This window comes from Telopea speciosissima, unplaced genomic scaffold (genome assembly GCF_018873765.1).
Source record: "Telopea speciosissima isolate NSW1024214 ecotype Mountain lineage unplaced genomic scaffold, Tspe_v1 Tspe_v1.0016, whole genome shotgun sequence".
Classification (NCBI taxonomy): Eukaryota; Viridiplantae; Streptophyta; class Magnoliopsida; order Proteales; family Proteaceae; genus Telopea; species Telopea speciosissima.
This window is the reverse complement of record NW_025317352.1, coordinates 1-20,601: the sequence shown is the minus strand read 5'-3', so window position 1 is coordinate 20,601 and position 20,601 is coordinate 1. Positions and strand designations below refer to the sequence as shown.

The 20,601-nt window shown below is 46.2% G+C and overlaps 1 protein-coding gene across 1 annotated transcript; it reads left to right on the top strand.

The window, feature by feature from the left end:
* Positions 1-4,159: 4,159 nt before the first annotated feature.
* Positions 4,160-4,978, top strand: LOC122647266. Its single transcript, XM_043840698.1, has 2 exons — positions 4,160-4,318; positions 4,382-4,978. Exons 1-2 carry the CDS (start codon positions 4,160-4,162, stop codon positions 4,976-4,978), a joined length of 756 nt encoding a protein of 251 aa, XP_043696633.1.
* Positions 4,979-20,601: the final 15,623 nt, after the last annotated feature.

The following is a 20,601-nucleotide window of genomic DNA, read 5'->3' as shown; positions in this document are numbered from 1 at the left end:
TGAGCAGCCAGGAGGCTTCTCCGCACTTTATCCACCTAGATGGTGATTCCCCGATCAAAGGCTGAGAGGGATTATCAGTGGAATGTGGTAAGGCATCCGAATTTCCCTTTCTACCAGGTGAGGAGGATGACCAGAACCTAGAAATGTAGGTGGCAGAGATAGCAAACCATAGCGCGTCGTTAGCTTGAAGGGCCGTCGGGCTATGAGGATACGTCCTGGCCAAGAAAGAACGAAGGCGACAGGGACGCAGGCTCTTAAGGGAGAGGGGTGACCAAGGCGGCACTTCCCTTTCAAAAGTCAGCCAAAGGCTAGCAGAGGAAGTAGTAAGCAGATGGTCAAGCCTCTCTCAAAGGGGAAGGAGAAGCTGCTGGCAGAGACAAAACCTGCTGCCGGTGGTAAAGAATCTGAAGCGAGTTTTGAGGTGGATCAGCAGCCAACCCTGGGCTATCTTGCCTTAGCAGGAGAAGGAGAAGATTTGGTCGAGTCTGAGCCATCCTCCTTTGAGAAAGGAACCTCCAAATATTCAGAGCAGGAGTACACTGATGATTCTGAGCTCCAGCTATATATTCAGACCATGATGGTTGGCACGATCCCAGTGCTAGTAAAGACGCCAGTTCCATTAAGGGCCTCGGCCAACATGGTCTATATGTTGCCGTAAGTATACCAGTCGAACTGTGAATTCGTGGACATGGTAGATGAAGAATTCAAGGAGGAGGATGGCAACCCTATGATCATAGGTGATGACCTTAGAAGTGTGGCTAAGGACCCCGTCTCTCATAGCATGCTGTCGATCGATGTGACCGAAGTAGGGGCAGCATCCAGAGAACAATAGCCTTCCTAGTCAAGCACGAGTTTTGAGAAGCCTAGCAAGGAGATGACACAGCATCTGAGGCCTTTGTACATCAATGTCCTGCAGAATAGAAAATCTGTGCTGCGAGTTCTGGTTGACAATGGAGCTACAGTCAACATCCTCCCATCAAGGATGATGAAGCATCTGGGCTATGATGAGGCTGAACTCCTGTCAGCAAATGTCTTGGTTACCAACTTCCTCGGCAGGGCTTCCAAACCCAAGGGGATACTCCCAATCGATGTCAGGATTGGGGGCAAGGAGTCATTGACCACCTTCTTCGTGATGGATGCCGATGCCAATTATAATGCTTTGTTGGGGCAAGACTGGATCCACGCCAACAGTTGTATCCCATCATCTCTCCACCAATTGTTCATTTTCTAGAACGATAAAGGAATGATCGAGTGGGTGAGTACTGACAACAGACCTTTCCTGATTAGTGCAAATCATGCAGAGGCTAGGCTTTATGGAGGAGAAATCACCCCTATCACGCTCATTGGGAAAGATGAAGATGGGAGACCGACAGCAATGGCTACAACTTCCATAGTGGATGAGGATGCTGAACAACTGAGTTTTGCCCTCTCTGGGCTGTTTAAGCCGTTAGGTGTGGACGGGCCTATACTGAGCAAAGCCAAAGTTGATGGATAGAACGCCTGAGGGTCAAGGTGTTGTGGTCGATGTAATAAAGAGGTTGGGTTATTATAGCTTGGAACAACGGTTGGAGCCAGCTCAGGCCCATATGGCCGAGTTTTTTACCCGCAGTGAAGACTTAGGCCGAGGGTTGGAGCTGAAGCATCTTCGACCAGTGCCACCCAAGATGGAGGAGACATTGGCCGAGGTCCAAGACCCGCTCAAAGAGGTCGATTTGGGCTCCGGGGGCATCAAAATGCCAACATTTATTAGTGGCTTACTCTCCCTGGGTTTCTAGGCATCTATTGTAAACTTGATAGAATATAAGGACTATTTCGCTTGGGACTACACTGAATTACTTAGTTTAGACCGAAAGCTTGTTGAGCACCTTTTTCCTATCCTGGAAGGATGTAAACCGGTCAAACAACTCCCAAGGCGCATGGCGCTTGAGGTTGTGGTAAAGATTAAGAACAAAATCGAGAGACTTCTTAAGGCAGGGTTATTCGACCAATGCACTATGCTTAGTGAATGGCGAACGTCGTACCTATCCATAAGAAGAACAAAAAGTTGAGAGTTTGTATAGACTTCTGGGACCTGAATGCCGCGACTCCAAAGGACGAGTACCCAATGCCAATGGCCGATATGCTTGTAGATTTGGCCACAAAGCACCAGATCTTATCGTTCATGGATGGGTACTCAGGGTACAATCAAATATTTATCATCAAGGAGGATGTATCCAAGACGGCCTTCCGGTGGTCGGGGGCTATAGGGACGTTTGAGTGGGTCATGATGCCTTTCGGCCTGAAGAATGCTAGGGCCATGTATCAAAGGGGGATGAACCTCATATTCTATGACATGATTGGCCACTTTCTAGAGGTGTACTTTGATGATGTCATGGTCAAATCCATGAGCCAGGAGGAGAACCTTGAACATCTTCAAAGATCCTTTGAGCGGATGAGGCGTCATGGTCTCAAAATGAACCCCCTCAAGTGTGCCTTCGGGGTATCGACAAGTAACTTTCTTAGGTTCCTGGTGCATCAAAAGGGGATTGAGGTCAATAAGAACAAGACAAACGTGATCTTGTAGATGCCGACTCCTAGGAATAAGAACAAGCTTCAAAAGTTTTTGGGGCAGGTCAACTTCCTCAGAAGGTTTATCTCCAACTCCACTGGCTAAGTAAGGGCCTTTTCTCCCTTACTTTGGCTTCGGTCAAGCGATGAGTTTCGCTGGGAAGTCGAACAGCAGCAGGCCTTTGAGGAATGAAAGTGCTATCTGACTGGACCCCCAGTATTGATGCCACCGCGAAAGAGAGTGTCGCTTAAATTATATGTCTCAGCCTCAGAGGAAACGATTGGTAGCCTACTCGCCCAGGACAATGAACTTGGCTTCAAGCAGGCTGTGTATTACTTAAGTCGTACCTTGACCGATGTAGAAAGAAAGTACGTACCTATTGAGAAGCTTTGTTTGGCATTGTATGTTGCCTGTACCAAACTCAGGTATTATTTGCTGCCTACGACAGTGTTTGTTCTATGCCAAATAGATGTTATCAAGTATATGCTCTCTTAACCAATTATCAGAGGCTGGATTGAAAAATGGATGATTGCCTTGACCGAGTTCTTGCTCCAGTATGTGCCCCAGAAATCAGTTAAAGGCTAGGCACTGGCTGACTTTCTGGCTGTGCATCCTCCTTTAGAGTTGGAAGAACTAAGGGTGAACGAAGGGGTAAATGCCATTGCGCATACGGCCTGAAAGTTATTCTTTGATGGATCTAGGACTAGTGCCTCAGCAGGTGTGGGGATAGTGTTGGTGTCCCCAACCAGTGTTAAAACTCACCTTACTTTCCAACTGTGCTTCCCATGCACAACCAACCAAGCTGAGTACGAGGCCTTGATAATTGGCCTAAAAACTCTCAGTGCACTTAGGGCCCAGAATGTCGAGGTTGTTGATGATTCTTAGTTGGTTATTAAGCATTTGGCTAAGGAATACCATTGTGAGAGCCAGACCCTATTGCCATTCTGTTTGCTTGCTCAGCAATGCTTGGGCAAGTTTGATGACAGTTCGGTCAAGCACATTCCTCGATCAGAGAACAGTGAGGCTAACGGTCTCGCCCAAGCTGCGTCAAGCATCTCATTCTCGAAGGGAGAGGTTGATAGGCTATTTATCATCTAGAAGAAAGCATTCTCATCTATCCTGGAAGAAGGAGCGATTGAGGGGGGGAACCTAGATGAGGTTCATCTGGATTAGAGGTCTCTGGTCATCCATTATCTCCAAAATCCTAATGCTAGGGTTGATCGGAAGACAAGTTATCGTGCGTTGAATTATCTACTACTGGGCAATGAATTATACAAGCAAGGTCAGGATGATATCTTGCTGAAGTGTTTGGGGTTAAATGAGTCAATGCTCGTTATGACTGAGGTTTGTGAAGGGAATTGTGGGTCCCATCAGGCCGACATCAAGATGAGATGGTTGTTACAGCGCCATGGCTATTACTGGCCAACCATCTTATAGGACTGCATCAAGTATGCAAAGGGGTGCCAGGCATGCCAAAGGCATGTGTCCATGCAGAACGTGCCAGCAACTCAGCTTCATCCCATCGTCAAACCTTGGCCGTTTAGAGGTTGGGTCCTTGATCTAATTGGGAAGGTAACTCCCCCATTGGCCCAAGGGCATATGTTTGTTATCATGGCAACCAATTACTTCACCAAGTGGGTGGAAGCTGTGTCGATGAAGCCAGTCAGCCAGGCTGATATGATTAAGTTTGTAAAGCGTGAATTGATACATCATTTCGGTCTACCTGAGACTCTCACCTTTGACAATGGGTCAGTTTTCTCTGGAGGCGAGGTGTCTCAATTCATACAGGAGTATGGGATAATAGTTACCTTTTCAACACCCTATTATGCATAGGGTAACGGCCAAGCAGAGGCAAGAAACAAGGTCATTAAGGTAAATTTGTCCAAGGTTATTGATGATAACCCAAGATCCTGGGCAGAGTTGTTGTCAGAGGTGCAATGGGCTTTTAGGACTTCAAAGAGGACGGCGATAGGGACGACCCCTTATGCACTAACTTTTGGTCATGATGCTATCTTTCCAATGGAAGTGACTGTGAAGTCTCTACGGGTGGCGAGACATTACGGGATGTCCCCAAGTCAGTACAGGGATTCCATGATGGCCGAACTCGACAATCTGGATGAAGAGTGTATCTTTGCTCTTGACCGAGTGCAGGCCCAGAAGGCAAAGGTGGCTAAGGCCTATAATAAAATGGTTAGGTCTAAGATGTTTGCTGAGTCTGACCTAGTATTAAAAGCTATGTTTCCAGTTGGGAACAAGGACCCAAAGTTTAGGAAATGGTCACCCACCTGGGAAGGACCGTTCGTAGTACATCAAGTCCTAAAAGGTGGGGCTTATCGCCTTAGAACAGTTGATGGACAGGTACAATTAAGGCCGTTGATCGGCAAGTACTTAAAAGAGTACCACCCAATAATGTGGGAGGTTACAAAATGATAAAGGCCGACCGTCGGTCACATAGAGAAAAGAAAACAAAAAAAAAAAGAAGATTGTCAAAGCCGACACACTTCAGCCATTATAAAATAACACATAGCAGGGGCCAAATCACCAAGGATCAGCCAGAGAAAAGAAAGAGTGTCTAATGGCATCTGGTAGAACATGGTTTGCCCTCAAAGTCTTCACGGACCTGCTCCAGTAATTTTTCAACCCTTTTGAGTTCTGATCGTGAAAGTGCAACCTGGCGGAAAGGCTTTTCCTCTGTCGATAGGATAATGTGGTACGCCTCTTTTTTAGCAGTTACAAAGGAAATCTCCATGGTCAGAGTAGTTTTGACCCTCTCCAGCCCCTCAGAAATAGCTTTCATATGGCGCTCCAGCTCAGCCAAGTCGCCCTTGAGATTAGCTTCTTCCTGTTGGTACCCTCGCAGCTTGGCTGAGAGGGTCGTGACCAAGACTTTCTTTTCAGCCTTCAATACTAAATTGTCTCATTCATCTTGTAGCGACTGGAATGTTGGGGGTAGGTTGTGAACTATCAGACGAAGAAGCTCTGTGTAACTAAGGGCTACTGTACGCTGTTCATGAGTGAAGCTGGGGCTGGGAATGATTGTTTGTAGTGCATCGATCATGCGCTTGACTTTGTTGTGGGTAAGAATCTGTTCCACGGTCAGAAGGCCATTTTCACTCATAATCTGCCAAGCCGCTGTCACTTCAAGGGTACCTGGTGGTGTCAGTACAGCATCTTCGATCGATGGAGCAATGGGGGAGCCCATGGCAAGGAGGTCATCCAAGGAGTCCAGCAGCAGAGCGACAGGATCTTCTTTTTCTTCTCTTTGCAAGGAAGTATTCAAGTCAGAAAGGTCCCCCCATTCACGCTGCTGAATATTAGGGAAGGACAATTAACATACCTGTGGAACGGGCCCCGAGGGAGGTATGGCCTGGCCTTCTATTTCCCCTTCTTGGATGGGGGGCAAGGCAGCTGATTGCTTCTCAGAGATTGGGGCTATTTGCAGAACCACAGGTTCTTTTTTAATGGGCTTGTTTGGGCTTGGTGCAGCGATGGCCAAAGGGATAAGGGCCTCAGAGGCAGCGGCAGCTATATTTGATGGCTGTGTGACCAATTTTAAAGGGCTTTATTCCTTAGTACTTACTGCAGAAGGAGAAACACTGGAGTCTACCTTGACTGGGGATGCGTGGGAAGTGGTTAGAAATGAGAGTTCTCACGGCACTAGCTGACTTTTTTCTGGGATTGATTTTGTCAGGGATGCAAAGCTTGAATCTTACTTGGATGGAGTAGAAAGCAAGACAATTGGCATGGCAGAATCCTTGGGTGCACTAGACTTAAGAGTGGAGGAGGTGGACTTGCCTGAGCTTGACCGAGAAAGCCTGGATGGTGAGGCTTTGCCGATCCCTTCACTCTGTTATTTTTGACACTTGATTGGCTCGGCTAGGGAGCAGGCCTGAGCTGCAACCGACAGGTCATCACGGTCCTCAAAGGGACACGGTCTTCACTATCGCAGGTGCCTTCACTCTTGGCCTTCTTATTTTGGGCCGTTTCTTAGCATACCCGTTTGGAGACTTGCGGCTTCTTTCCTTTCATCTCTCCTTTTTTTTTTCTTTCTTCTTCCTCTTCACTCGCGGAGTCAACGGTCAGTACATCTACAGGAGGCCGGTCAGCAAGAGTTAGTGTGGTCATAGAGAAAGAAATCAGACTAAAACTCAACCATTTGACGCATTACCTTCACTGGTTGCCGTCGTTTCTTTAATGATGGCAGCAATTTCGAACCCTTGGAGCCGAGTTGGCTGGACGTGAAAGATTGCCTCTCCTCCCAGGTGTTGGCTTCATCCTCACTCAACCAATGATAGTATTTAGAACACCATACGTCAAAGCTCTCAATGGTTGCGGGTAAAGAAAAGAAGTAACGCGGCTGGAAGGCCGAGAGAGCTAAGCTACTCAACAGGGATACATCAGCAATCTAATTGTTAGTCTTTAGGAGCTCTCGTTTAGGACCACTATTTGAGATAGAGAAAAAACAAGGGACTGGAATGGCCTGTGTAAGTCCAAACTGGCGGGCTAGGAATTATGGATCTTTGGGGTTCTGTGCTACACATCTTGGTGTGCTCGAGAAACACCCCATAGTGGAGGTCTCGGCAAGTCAGGTAAGAACCCCAAAGATCTTTGTGGGTGGTTGGGTTAGCAATTGCATCACTGAGCCAGTCGGGCAAACTGTTCAAAGAGTGGAATGGGGTGAAAGCGGCTGAGGGCCGAACATCCTTAAGACAAAAAAAGAAGTCAAAGCATTCAGCAGTAGAGCGTAGCGGCGATCGTCGAAGTAACTTGGAACCAATGGCCGAGAATTCAGTGGCAAAGGGGGCAGAACTGAATTCGGGGAAGTAGGCACTCAGCCACAGCTGTAAGACCTAGAAAGGGCCCCCACCATGGGAGAAGTCGGATTCAACCAGGTCATTGCAACCCTTATATAAGGAGGAGAGAACAAACGCTGCAAGATTGACAAAATGGCCAGCAACCAAAGCATTGGCAAGGCTGAGATACGCTTTTGTGATCTTGTCGGCCTGGGTGCAGATGAGTCAGTGACAGATCCAGGACAACAGAAAAGCAATGTATTCTTTCCTACTTACGGGACCACTTTGCTTTCGGCAGTGAGACAGGTAGGAGGTGTAGCTGGCATTCCTTATAAGATTTAGGTCCCAACCAATCCGGGAGCACTCAAAGCTACCATTGATCTCTTCGTCGGCCGATTTCAAGCCCAGGAGTACTCCTATGTCAATGAGGGTCGGCCCCATCATCCCAAAGCTAAAATGAAAATAGTTGGTTGAGCGGGACCAGAAATGGAGGGCGGCATGGAGAAAATTAACATCGCAAGGATAAGATACAATGGACATCTGGATGACATCGTAGATGCCAAGCCTCTTCCACTCCTCCGCCTTGGCAGTGGACATCCTCCTTACGCACTCGTCCCACTTGGGGTAATAGCCAGCCCAATGTCAATTTACGGCACCAGGCTTATACTTAAAGTTTGGAATGCCTTTACGAAATAGAAGGCATTCGACTGGATGAGCAGGAAAGTCCTTGAGGGACTGAGTAGCAGAGGGGTCTTTGAAGATGGGACCAAGCACGAAGTAACCTAATCGTGGGATGAGCACCTCAAGATTCACAGTAGGGTGTAAATGGGCACGCTTGTCTTTAAGCTTCTCAATAGCGATCTGGGTTTCGACGGCTTCTTCTTCTTTAGCAGCCATTTTACCTAGAATTGCAGAGCGAATGGGTTGGAAGGTGTTGTGGAGAGGTGAAGTGGAGATGAAAAGTTGTCACATAATCAGGTAGGATTAGAGGTTTAAGAAGGATTCTCGCCCTTTTTGAAACTCAAAGAGGAATTATGACAACCTTGGGAAATGGAAAGGATAACCCAAAAGGCGTGAGCACTAGAATGGTATTGGACCATGTGTCCATAGCTGGAGACTCTTCAGCAGTCGCAGTCACGTCACATCATGGCAAGTCAAAAGATATTTTGAGCGAAACTGGGACAGGTACGAGTTCCAAGGGCTCCCTTAATTGACCTCCCAACTCGTGGGGCACATTGTTTACACCCAGTTTGCACTCACCCCATCATGGTCGAGAGGGGCCTTGATCGAAGGACGGCTCGGCCAGGAGAGTGACCGATCGTGCTTTATCATCTTCAGTTAGGAATTGTTCCATTGGCTAGGAAGGAAGGCGGTTACCATTGCAGGCAGTTTCTTTATAGTTTATGTTGGGAAGGAGTGGGGGCCTGAACGTGGCTCGACTATGGCCGATAGTCAAGGGAATCATCCCCGACTGTTACACTCACTATAAATAAGCAGGAGATGTGGAGAAGAGGGATCGATCAAACATACAACAAACCTGCAGTTTATTTATCTTTCCTTTTCTTGCATTTTGCTTTCCTTTACTTCCAAGATGGTGTGAACTTAAGGTTTTCTTTGCTTTATGCACCCTTTTGATTTGCACTGTAGATTGTTCACGTCAAGTAATCTAAGTGCAATTCTCTCCCAGTATTTGGGTCACCTGTTTGTTCTGCTATCCCTGAGAAGTCCTCGGATTATCGGGGCACGAGGATAACCCTAGATAGCCACACTCGGTCAGTGTCTCGATATCGATTCAACCATACTGCACCGATTGTAGGAAATTTAGCCTAACACAAGATACCAAGGTCTACCCTTGATGCCCTCAAAACCTCCTTGTTGTCCTAAGGGACTTGTGATCTCATCTTAGAATTGGAAAATCCTAAAATGATTCCAAACCCGTTAATCCCAAGACTAATGCTTAGACTAGGCCTTGGTGGTCTTGTTGGACCTCGAAGTGATCCTTTTGGGGTCTTAAAAGCCATAACACCGTGAAGATTGAAAGTGATTGACTTAGGAAGTTATGTTGTATTTTGTCAAACTTAACAATAGTAACACTTGGGAAAAATCTTGGAGAAGGATCCAAATCTCTTGAATCCCCTAGGTTTCTTAAAGGACTATGTATTTTGGACCTCCAACGAAGGATTGGACTCACCTCCCCAACCCTAGGACCTCTATGGTTCCATGGATGAAGGACTGAAGGTGGAAATCCTCTCAAATTTCAAAGAAGTGTCAATGGATCCATGAGCGAATCCATTGTAGTGTATCCGCCCATTAGTTCATCCAGTATAACCTAGCTATTTAGCCTAGGGCAGAGCCACGAGCGGACCCACTTGGTAAATCCGCTTGTAGCTCAAGTCGCACTCGGGAAAATCTCAGGGTCTGAACGAATGCGAGAGCGGATTCACATTCTACATCTGCCCGTGTTCCATATATTTTCTGGGCATGACCTGGACGGATCCATGATCGAACTCACCTAACTGCCTCCATTCCTGCATCCGCCCCTGCTGTCTTGACCCAAACTTTAAATAAATTGTTAGGACCCCTCATGGAACCCACCTATACACTTTTAACAATATTCTCATGCGTCCTCAGACTTCATAACTGGTATGGGAGTACGTGCACTGAGGCAAATCTTTCCAAACACACCGAACGACAAGCAAGCAAACAGTGAGTGGATTTGGACTTTGTTTGTGCATTGATTGATTTTATGTTTATATGATATGTTTCATTTGAAATCAAGTTACTTGTCATACTTCATGCATAACGCATATTTGCATTATTTACCTATGATTATGTTCATGTATATGACAATTGATGGCTATATGTTGTGATTGTGCTGAAAATAGATGAAATGATAATGTAGTTGTTTAATGTTCTTATCATATGTTATATTTGGCCTGTTATGTACCGTGTCGTGCTGGTACCCAGGTGATAGATGGAATGGGACGTTGATGCACCCGAAACACCTCTCGATACAATAGATTCATGTAGCATTTTGCACCATATTACATTCGTAATTTTGTGTTAAAGGGACACGGGAGGTTGATGTATAAGTTCCTACATCGTGATCGCCTTATTGGTAATTCAGCCTGGGGATCGAGGGTGTGTTTTGGTACCATGGTTGAGATTATCGGAGGTTTACTGGGAGACCAATGGTGTGTTTCGAGATCGGCAGGCTTCCACTGACATAGTTAGGGGTATATCGTTGGGGATTGAGGGTGTGTTCCGGTACTAGGGATATGGCCCTACTATGTCATAGATTAATGGTGTTGTATCGTTAGGGATCGAGGGTGTGTTCCGGTACTAGGGATACAATTTCATTACTCTACACAGCATAGCATTCATGCATACATTACATCTCATCATCATCATCATCATCATCATTCATCATCATTCATATTGCATATCATATAGTTGTGTATGTTGCATGACTATAAATTGGGTCTGATGTGCGAGTCACCATTGATGGTATGGGATGTCAAGGATGTTTGCTCATCAGGTTTGGCTTATGGCCTCATATTTATTGTGTGTGTGTGATTCAATTCCCTGTTCATTGGGCTAGTGGAAGCTCACCCCTCAGAAAATCCTTCTTTTTAGATTGTGATGCAGGTAGTACTATATTGAGGTGCGATGGAGGACTTGGACGATGCAGAAGCAAAAGCTGGATTATGGATGTTGATACTTTAATTATTTTATTTATTTCATGCTGCATGTGTTGCTATATTTTGATGTGATGTTCTCTTTTCTTTGTAATTCAAATCAACTTTTAATGTAGTAACTTTTAGATTTAGTGTTGTACTCAAAGATAACCTTTTGTATATCTGATATCACTATAGTTATTTTTCTAAATGAGAATCAACGGTATTTATTTTGAGTCTTCCGCTATTCTGATATTAGTCCTGATACTCGACTGTGTGACTGTGAGGTAAGCCACTGCATTGAGATCCTGGTGGTGATTAGGATGTTGGAAGGCATCCTAGTCATACCCCTTTTATAATATTTTATCCCTTATTGGGATGGGGGTGTGACATTTTAGGTTACATATATACACCGGTTAGTCCCTATAATTTAGTAGTGTTCAATGGACTTACCTGTCATTACATCGGGGTTTGCCTCAGCTTCTTCATTTGTTAACGTGAACACCTTTCCTTGCATCCGATTGTCCCATGGCTAAAAAGGTCTAGCGTAGGATTGATTTGGCAAATTATTATTGTATCCGCGCTGTCTGCATTCTTTGGCCATGTGCCCTTCTTTATTGCATACGTAACACTTATAAGGTGGAACGACTGGTGTTGAGGCTTGCCTCACTTGGCTTATGGCTGGTTGGGCTGGCGAAGCTGCTGTTGTCGCTTGACTCGTAGCCAGTTCAGCAGGTCATTGGCAGAAAGGGTTCTGACCCACATTTGGCTTATGGTATAAAGTTGGATTGGGGCTTGAATTAGTTACTCGAAAAATCTTGTTTGGGCCAACCAAAGGTCTGGAAATTACTTGGCCTTTTGCCCAACCCGGGCGACGTCGTAGCCTTCTCTTTTTATTTCTCCTTCAATCTATTCTCCATAGTCTTCACCTTGTCGACCATCTAAGCATAATCCCGAATATCCATAATTGAGAGAATAGACCTGATCTCAGGTTTAAGTCTCTTCTCCAACTTCTTCGTCTTACTGACTTCCCCTTTCAGGTGCTCTAGAGAAAAATGGAACAGATCTTCGAACCGTTGCTGATAGTCTAGCACTGACTTGGTTCCTTGTACCAGTATGGAGAACTCAGCTTCTTTCCTATCCCTAAAGCTCTCTGGGAAGTAGTTCTTGAAGAAAACTTCTTTAAATTGCTCCTACATGGGATTCGGATGAGCGGCTTCAAGATTTGGCTTGGTAGCCTTCCACCAGGCTTCAGCCTCATTTTGTAGCTAATAACCCGCACATATCAGCTTTTGCGCATCCGTACACTCGAGCACATCAAATGCCTTCTCTAAGGCACTAATCCACCATTCTGGCTGCATTGCCTCGGAGTTCAACTTGGAAAACACGGGTGGTTAGAGTTTCTTGAATCTCTCCATTACCTTGGCGGTAGAGTTTTTCGCTAAGTGTTGAGGCATAGGTGGTGGAAAAAGTAAGGGCCGGTTGGGTGGTGGAGGTGGTACTGCACGCTCATGCATCATGGTCGCAAATTGCGTAGACATTTGACCTAGCAGTTCTTGTTGTTGTTGCATGGTCCGCATCATAGTAGTCATGAACGCATTCACCTCACCGGTTGCTATACCTGCTGAGGTGCCGTAGCAGTGGCTTGAGCAGCCATTGGTGCCCTCAGCTAAATAGCTGATGCTTCAGAATTTTGGGCCTCAATTTCGCTCGGTAGCTTAACCTCCGGAATAATGCGAGGGCTTATTCCTGGACGACCACCTCGGGTACTTCTTGTGTTGCCCATGGTTGCTTTTCTGGAAAGAGCAACTTGTTCAATAATCCAACACTCCTTACCGAGGTCAACAAACAAATCTTAGTTAACACATGTACTTTCCTATTCCACAGTTCCAGTGAATTCATGTAGTCATCCTAGCAAGGTGTGTTTTATTTGCTTATTTATTCTATTCTTGTTCCTTTTTATTTATTTTATGTCATGTTATGCATGATGTTCACTTGAATTTTTAAATTTTTAAATAATAACCTTCCTGATTATGTACCAGTGCCTAACAGGCAAGTACTTCTAGCGTCTTCCTAATCATAAATTTTAGCACGTGCAGGTGTTCTATGTCACTCCTAACTTTGTCAACCAAGGATAGGTAAATAATTCGATCCTTCGATCCACTATTAACTGCAAGTCCCAAGAAGAAAACCTATCGATTCTCTGCACGGGGTAATATCTCTTGTATCCGGATCAATCTCCTCCTTAGGTGCCTAATATATCGCATGTTGCTGGGGTCTCCAGACCTGAATAACGTAGTAAGGTCCTGCCATGAAGAGGTTCTAAGCATCAAGTCACTATGGATACTTAATTAAAAGAATTAAGTACATGTCTATAGGGATTTAAGTAGTCATGAGCAGGAGAAATAAATGGGTTGGCTCGAGGCATCTTAGCACCTACAGGATTCAACTTCGATTGGACAACCTATGGGATCCTATTCTTGGTTGAACTAAATTGTGGGTATGGTGGGGTATGCGCTCCCTAAAATCCCATAAATACATAATACAACATACCTATATACATATGTTCGAGTTTGCATAACATCATTCCACCACAGTTCATACAGACATGGCAATAGGCATATAATATTTAATTTTTGAGTACACCCTATTTATTACAAATATAGGCATATTTATTTTGGGAAACAGGATCCAACTCAAAAAACTATGCCAACTGGGTGTAAGACCACCAAGCGTCGACGTGACAAGCGAGGTGGAAAGAAAGATACCACCAAGTTCAAGTGCTATAACTGCCAGAAGATGGGGCACTTTGCTCGTGACTGCACTGAAGCAAAGCAGGTACCATTTCTGCCTCTCTCTCCTTGTACATTTGTATGTACATAAGTTTTGATTGCCCAAACCCAATCTGATTGGATTGTGGATACAGGTGCAATAAGACACATAGCACGAGATCAAGGACTTTATGATGTCCTATACGTACTAGAAATCTAGCATAATCTACTTTCAGTTACTGCATTATTGACTTTAGGATATTCATTTATTTTTTGTGGTGACTCTTTTAAGATACGATTAGATGGTAGTAGTTTTGGACATTGTAGGCTTGAGAATGGTTTTATTAAACTAGATTTGATAATTCCTATTATTTTCTCATCATCTTTTATAGTTGATTCTAATACTAGTCCTGATTCAATTACTTGGCATGCTAGACTAGGACACATAGATCGAGATAGGATGGGACGGCTAGCTCGAGAAGGCCTTCTTGGCTTACTCTAAAGTCAACCTACCGACATGTGAGGCCTGTTTAGCAGGTAAGGCCCATCGAAAGTCTTTTAAAAAGGCTAAACGGGCAACCCAGACCCTAGAGTTTGTCCATTCGGACATCTGTGGACCTATGACAGTGAAGGCACGTCATGGTGCTTCCTATATTCTCATCTTTATCAATGATTATTTACGATGTGGTTATGTGTATCTGATTTCTCACCAATACAAAGCGCTAGATTGCTTCAAACGCTTTGTAGCGAGGTTGAGAATCAGCAAGGCAAGAGGTTAAAACTCTGTGCACTGACCGAGGACACGAGTATCTGTCTGATCAATTTAAAGACATGTATGAGGAAACAGAAAACCACTAGGCAGCTGACTATTCCCCACACTCCACAGCAAAATGGTGTAGCAGAGCGGAGGAATAGGACGCTTTTAGCTATGGTTAGATTGATGATGGCGTAGGCCAATCTCCCAGTATCTTTCTAGGGGAATGCTATGTTGACCACTGCCTACATCCTTAATCGTGTGCCATCACAGTTAGTTCCCTCCACTCCCTATGAATTATGGAAAAGAGCAAAGCCCCCTTTGGGGCATATGCGACCATGGGGATGTGTAGGATATGTTCATAGTACCTCCCATTAGTTTAGAAAACTTGGCCCTCGAGCTAAAAAGAGTATCTTTATATGATATTTCGATACCTTGAAAGGCTAAGTAGTGTACGGTGATCATCAAGATGGAGGAATGACAGAGAGTGAGTCCCGCGATGTGGATTTTCTTGAGATCGATTTCCCTAGCAACAGTAACATTGGTAGAGACCTTGATCTTTTTGAGATAGAGACTGATGAAAGCGTCTCACCTACTCTTGGCGAGGGTGAGGAATTAAACACTCATCAAGAGATCGCCAGAGAGGGTGAGAGTGATCATCAGCCCAGTGGGAGTGCACTACCTAATGAAAGTGCATAACCCGCAGGTCAAGAACCCTCTGTACAAAAGAGCACACGTGGACACGTTCCCTGACGTTGTTTTGAGATTGAAGGGGACGCTGCCCTTGTCTGTGTCCTGAGGGATGAGGATGAGCCATCCTCGGTGAGTGAGGCGCTCTCTTCCCCAGCTAAGGAAATGTGGCATGCTGCTATGGAAGATGAGTTGAATTCTATGAGCAAGAACCAAGTCTGGGAGTTAGTTGATCTTCTACCTGGGCACAAGGCCATCGGGAACAAGTAGGTCCTGAAGGTCAAGCGAGAGGCAGATGGATCAATTGACAAGTATAAGGCACGTCTTATGGAGAACTGATATACCCAAAAAGAGGGCATAGACTATGCTGACACGTTCTCCCCTATGGTGAGAATGGCCTCAATACGCCTCATTTTAGCCATTGTCGCAAAGTTGGATTTGGAACTCTACCATATGGACATTTAAATTACTTTTCTCAATGGAGAACTGGACAAGGAGATCTTTATGGCTCAGCCTATGGGCTTTGAGAAGAAGGGACATGAGTGTAAAGTATGCCATCTCAAATGTTCCATCTATGGCCTTAAGCAGTTGTCCAGGTAATGGTACATTAGATTTCACCATGTCATTACCACTGTGGGTTTTGACATGATTGAAGAGGACCACTGTGTATATGTTAAACGGTCCAAGGCAGGGTTTCTTATCCTATCATTGTATGTTGACGACATCTTGTTGGCTGGGAATGACATTGAAATGATTGTCGCTACTAAAGAGTGGGTGTTCTCTACTTTTGAGATGAAGGACATGGGTGAGGCCAACTTTATGTCGGACATAAAGATTGTGAGGGGTCGCACTAGGAGACTTCTTAGTTTGTCTTAAGAGACTTACATAAAAAAGGTCCTGGAGCAGTTCCATATAACCAACTTGAAACCCATTGACACTCCAATGGACAAGGTATGCACTTGAGCCCAAACCAATGCCCTAAGAGTGATGAGGAGAGAAACCAAATGTCCAAAATACCCTACCCAGTAGAAGTAGGCAGTTTGATGTATGCATGGTGAGCCATTACCAGAGTAACTCAGGGCCAGCTTATTGGTAGGCAATAAAGAGGATACTTCGATACCTACGTGGCACTGCAGACCTCTCACTCACCTTCAGTGGTTCAAACTTGAGACTGAGAGGCTACAGTGATGCTGATTGGGCTAGTGATAGAGATGAGTGCAAGTCCATTTCGGGAAATGTGTTTGTCCTAGGAGGTAGGGCTGTCACACCCAAAACCACCCCCTAGGAGGATTAGGTAGGTGACCCAAATTACATAATGGCAATCCACCAAATCCCACGGATCTAGTAGCAATGCTTACATTCACAGAACCACAATCTTCACTTTACCAAGGGCAAGATCAGAGTGCTGTAGACAATCTACAAATTTTACAATTATACAGAGAAAGCATAGCAGTATGGGAATGAAAGTGATATATACATATATAAAGTGTTTGAAACATTGCCGCCCAAGTACAACCCACAACTGCCATCTACACAGCTGAAAGCTAAAGGAAAGAAATATAAACATATATATATATATATATATATATATATATATATAGGGTGAGATAACTCAACCCCAAAAAGGAAAACAGAAGAAACTACGCTGAACCTCAACCAACATGGGGATAAAATCCTAGACAAAACAAAAAGGAGTCCCCAAGATAAAAAGCATCACGTGCACTCTTCAACGGTCTTCATCAACGACCACCGAGAATGTACGCAGGATCGGTATAACCTCTGTCGGGGTCGACACCAACATCATCATAATAACGAAGCCACAGCGGCATCGATCTGCAAGATCATCTAAGAAAGACATATATAACAGAGTGTGAGCCCCATTGAGCTCGTGAGCAAAAATGTCATCATGCATGCACGTGCAATCACAATCCACATGATCCTATATGATATGCAAGTCTAGATTATTTATTAGCCACCTAACAATACAACTAAGTCAGGTCTGTGCTACTACAATCCCCAATACATGTATCCTTGGTGCAGGCTTGGTTACCTCTTCAAGCGATACACCAATTGAGTTGTCGAAGAGGACCAGTCAGCTCCCGCATTCATTCACCAAGGTCTGCCCGACCAGCCCTCTATGATTAACCCGTGGGACAATCCATTTCTTTTTTCTTTTCTTTTCTTTTCTGGTTTATAGATTATATTCACCATTCTGGTGTTCTTTTCATTTCTTTTCTCTTTTCTCTTATACATATGGTCACCCCCACAGGCATCTAACACCTAAACCCCTGTTGGCAAGGGTGCGTAGCACGGGTGATGAAACTCTAACCCCATGTCTATATGGCATCGTATGAGTCAGGTGGTGTCAATCGCATCCCATTCTACAGGCTACCACAGGCCTCATTTCCAAGCCGACTACGACATCTAGTCTAACATTCACAATCATCATATAAGAATTCACAATGTTGATCAACAGACAGTCATTATGTAGTGATTTGAGTAATTTAAAATAGAAGTAAGTAGCACAGCATTTATAATTACAATTCTTAATAGCCGGCATAATGTCATAATTACACATGCACATATGATAATATTATTCACTCACTTGAGTTGGGTTCTAAGAGCTCAGTTGCAAACTCAGTTCCAAAAGCAGTTTGGTTGTTGACCTCGAGCGCAGAATCAAATCCTAAATATAAATCAGAAGGTGTCATGTTAGGTTTCCAGTCTATCTTTGGTATTCCTAGGCTTACTGGGTTGACCCAGTGTTCAGTTGGTTCTCACTTGGAAGCACTGGGCCTTGCACTGGGCCTTGGGTCTATGTCCCGGTGCATCATCCAGTGTTACTGGTCTAGGGGTAAAATAGTCATTCTTCATAATTATACTTGACCCAAGGTCAGAGTAAGATCACAATGCTATCCACAGCTTGTCTGTGCTGTAGGACCAAGCACAACCAGGGTTTCCTTCACCTGCGGGGCCCACTTGGGTTCCAAAGCATTCCCTTAATAAGGACAGATGTGGGGAAGGGCATTTATGTCATTTCCCATCTTCCCACAGTGTCATATGGCCAATGGGTGAGGTCCCCCAAGTCAGAACAACATTTCTACAGAAAAACCTTCACTGGACAGATGTTGGGTGCATCGCCCAGAGGTTGTAAATCGATACAGTGCTGAGATTCCAAGGTGGAACTTCTTGGGCAGTGTGCTCAACATCACCCCATGCATGTTAGGGGGTGTTGCGTCAAGAAATCATCGAGCGGTCCTGCGAGTGCCGACACCTGTAAGTGGACCAAAGGGGTCAACAGAGAGAATCGGTGTGGTCCCGGCCTAGGGCTCTCCGATGCCAAAGTTAGATCTCCTGGCGCAAATAGATGAATAGTGATTATTCAGTATGAGATTAGATGTCCCCGATGGGGTTGTGTACCTTGCCTTTTAGTAGCATATGGCGGTGTGGAGAGTCCCAGTTTGATGGCGATTGTGCCGTTGAGTGGATAGAGGCCCTGGGTAACGGGGCTCTATCCTGATTGGCCATCTCCCCGTGGGAGGGAGTGTCCTGGTGGCATCAGGATCCTTGGTGGATAGATACCCGCGTGTGGTGATAACGTCCTTGGTGCTTGAATCCGTCTGGGTGACGTGACCTCTAAGCGGCGGTCTAGAGTCCTGGTAGTGACATGAGTCTTAGCGATACGATCGGATCGTAGATGGGTAGCCTCCACCTCACGTGCCCACGATGCTGTGCCTGGGTGAGGCCGCGCCTGGGGTGAGGCCGCGCCCCGGATGTGTGGCCGCGCCCGAGGGGTGGCCGTGCCTGGGTGAGGCCGTGCCCGAGGGGTGGCCGCGCCTGGGTGAGGCTGCGCCCTGATGTGTGGCCGCGCCTAGGTGAGGCCGCGCTCGAGTAGTGGCCGCGCCTGGGTGAGGCCGCGCCTAGGTGAAGCCGCGCCCGAGTGGTGGCCGCGCCTGGGTGAGGCCGCGCCCGGGTGCTGGGACCCTAGTTCGTTCCCCTTGGCTATGGAGCGGGTCGTCTGTGACACGTGGCGGTCGTTGATTGGCCCGGTGAATATTGGATGTATCATTTGCCCCCCACTCTCTTGGGATAGGATGTCCAAGAGAGTAGGTGCCTTTGCATAGTGAGGGGTCCGCTGCGAATAGACTTTCCTTGTGGGGTTTGTCTGTAAATCCACTAATGAGGTAGGAGAGGTTGGGGGTTCAAACCTTTCCTCCTACATTTTTTCCTTTTTTGCTTTTTGTAGGTATATGTTCCTTCCTCTCACTTTCTCTTCTTTCACTTCTCATTTCTCTTTCTTACTTTTTGTCTCCCCTTTTGCTCTCCTTTAATTCCCCCTTTGCATTCCCCTTTTTGTCTTTTGTCCTCTCTTTGGTGCCCACCATGTGCTTGTTTTTGGGTCACCTCCACTAGTATCCACTTTGCTTGATTTTGGGTCTTTGTGTTTGGGTTGTGTTCTCTTGGTGCCTTGGTTTGCTCGGAAGGCTTGAGTGGTGCTTGGCTTGAGTGCCTTGCCTCTTGTGACCTCTATCCCTTGATTGTGCCTCGTGGTGTGGGTACGTCATTACCGTGTGCTTGTCCTTCCGCGCGGTCGCCTTTTTTCTGAGGTAAATCGATCCCCTTTCTTTCTTTTTTTTTTTTTTTTTTGTAGGGTGGCTCCTCTGTGCCGCGCCTGCGGGTGTGGCCGCGCCTCGGTGAGGCAGTTGTGAGGCCGCGCCTGCGGGTTTGGCCGCGCTGGGTGGCCGCGCCTGTGGGTATGGCCGCCTGGCAGCGCTGGGGTGGCCGTGCCTGGGGTGGCCTCACCTGCGCCGGTCGCGGTTGGGGTGGCCACGCCTGGGTGTGGCCGCGCCTTGCGAGCCTGGCCGCCTGGCTGGCTGCGCTTGGGTGTGGCCCGCGCCTTGCCGGTGATGCCGCGCCTATGGTGGCCGCGGCGTGGGTGTGATGGACCCTCGCTCTTCTTCCCTGTTCTTCCTCTTGTATGTGATGGATCTGCTGTTTATATTTTGCAGGTGACATTCCTTTCATTTTTCTTGCCAGGTTCGGGGAGATTGCTTTCTCGAGTAAGTAGTTCGTTCCCCTCTTGTCCTTCATGTCGTTCCCGGGTGACCTTGGCCTGCTTCGATCGGGGTTGGATCTTCGGGAGGAGCGTTCCCGGATCGCTTCTTCTTCTCGTGGGTACTCCCTCCTCTATACCCTCCCCTAGTGATACTGATGGAGGAGTGGGACCTTCTAGTGTCTCCGGTCCCCGTAGGGATCGTCACCCTCTAGGGCGGCATCCTCGGCCGCCACCTGGCGATAGGTTAGGCCCTGTTGCTAGCATCTTGTCACCTTCGACTTGGTCTCCCTCCGTGAGCAGTTCCATATTCCC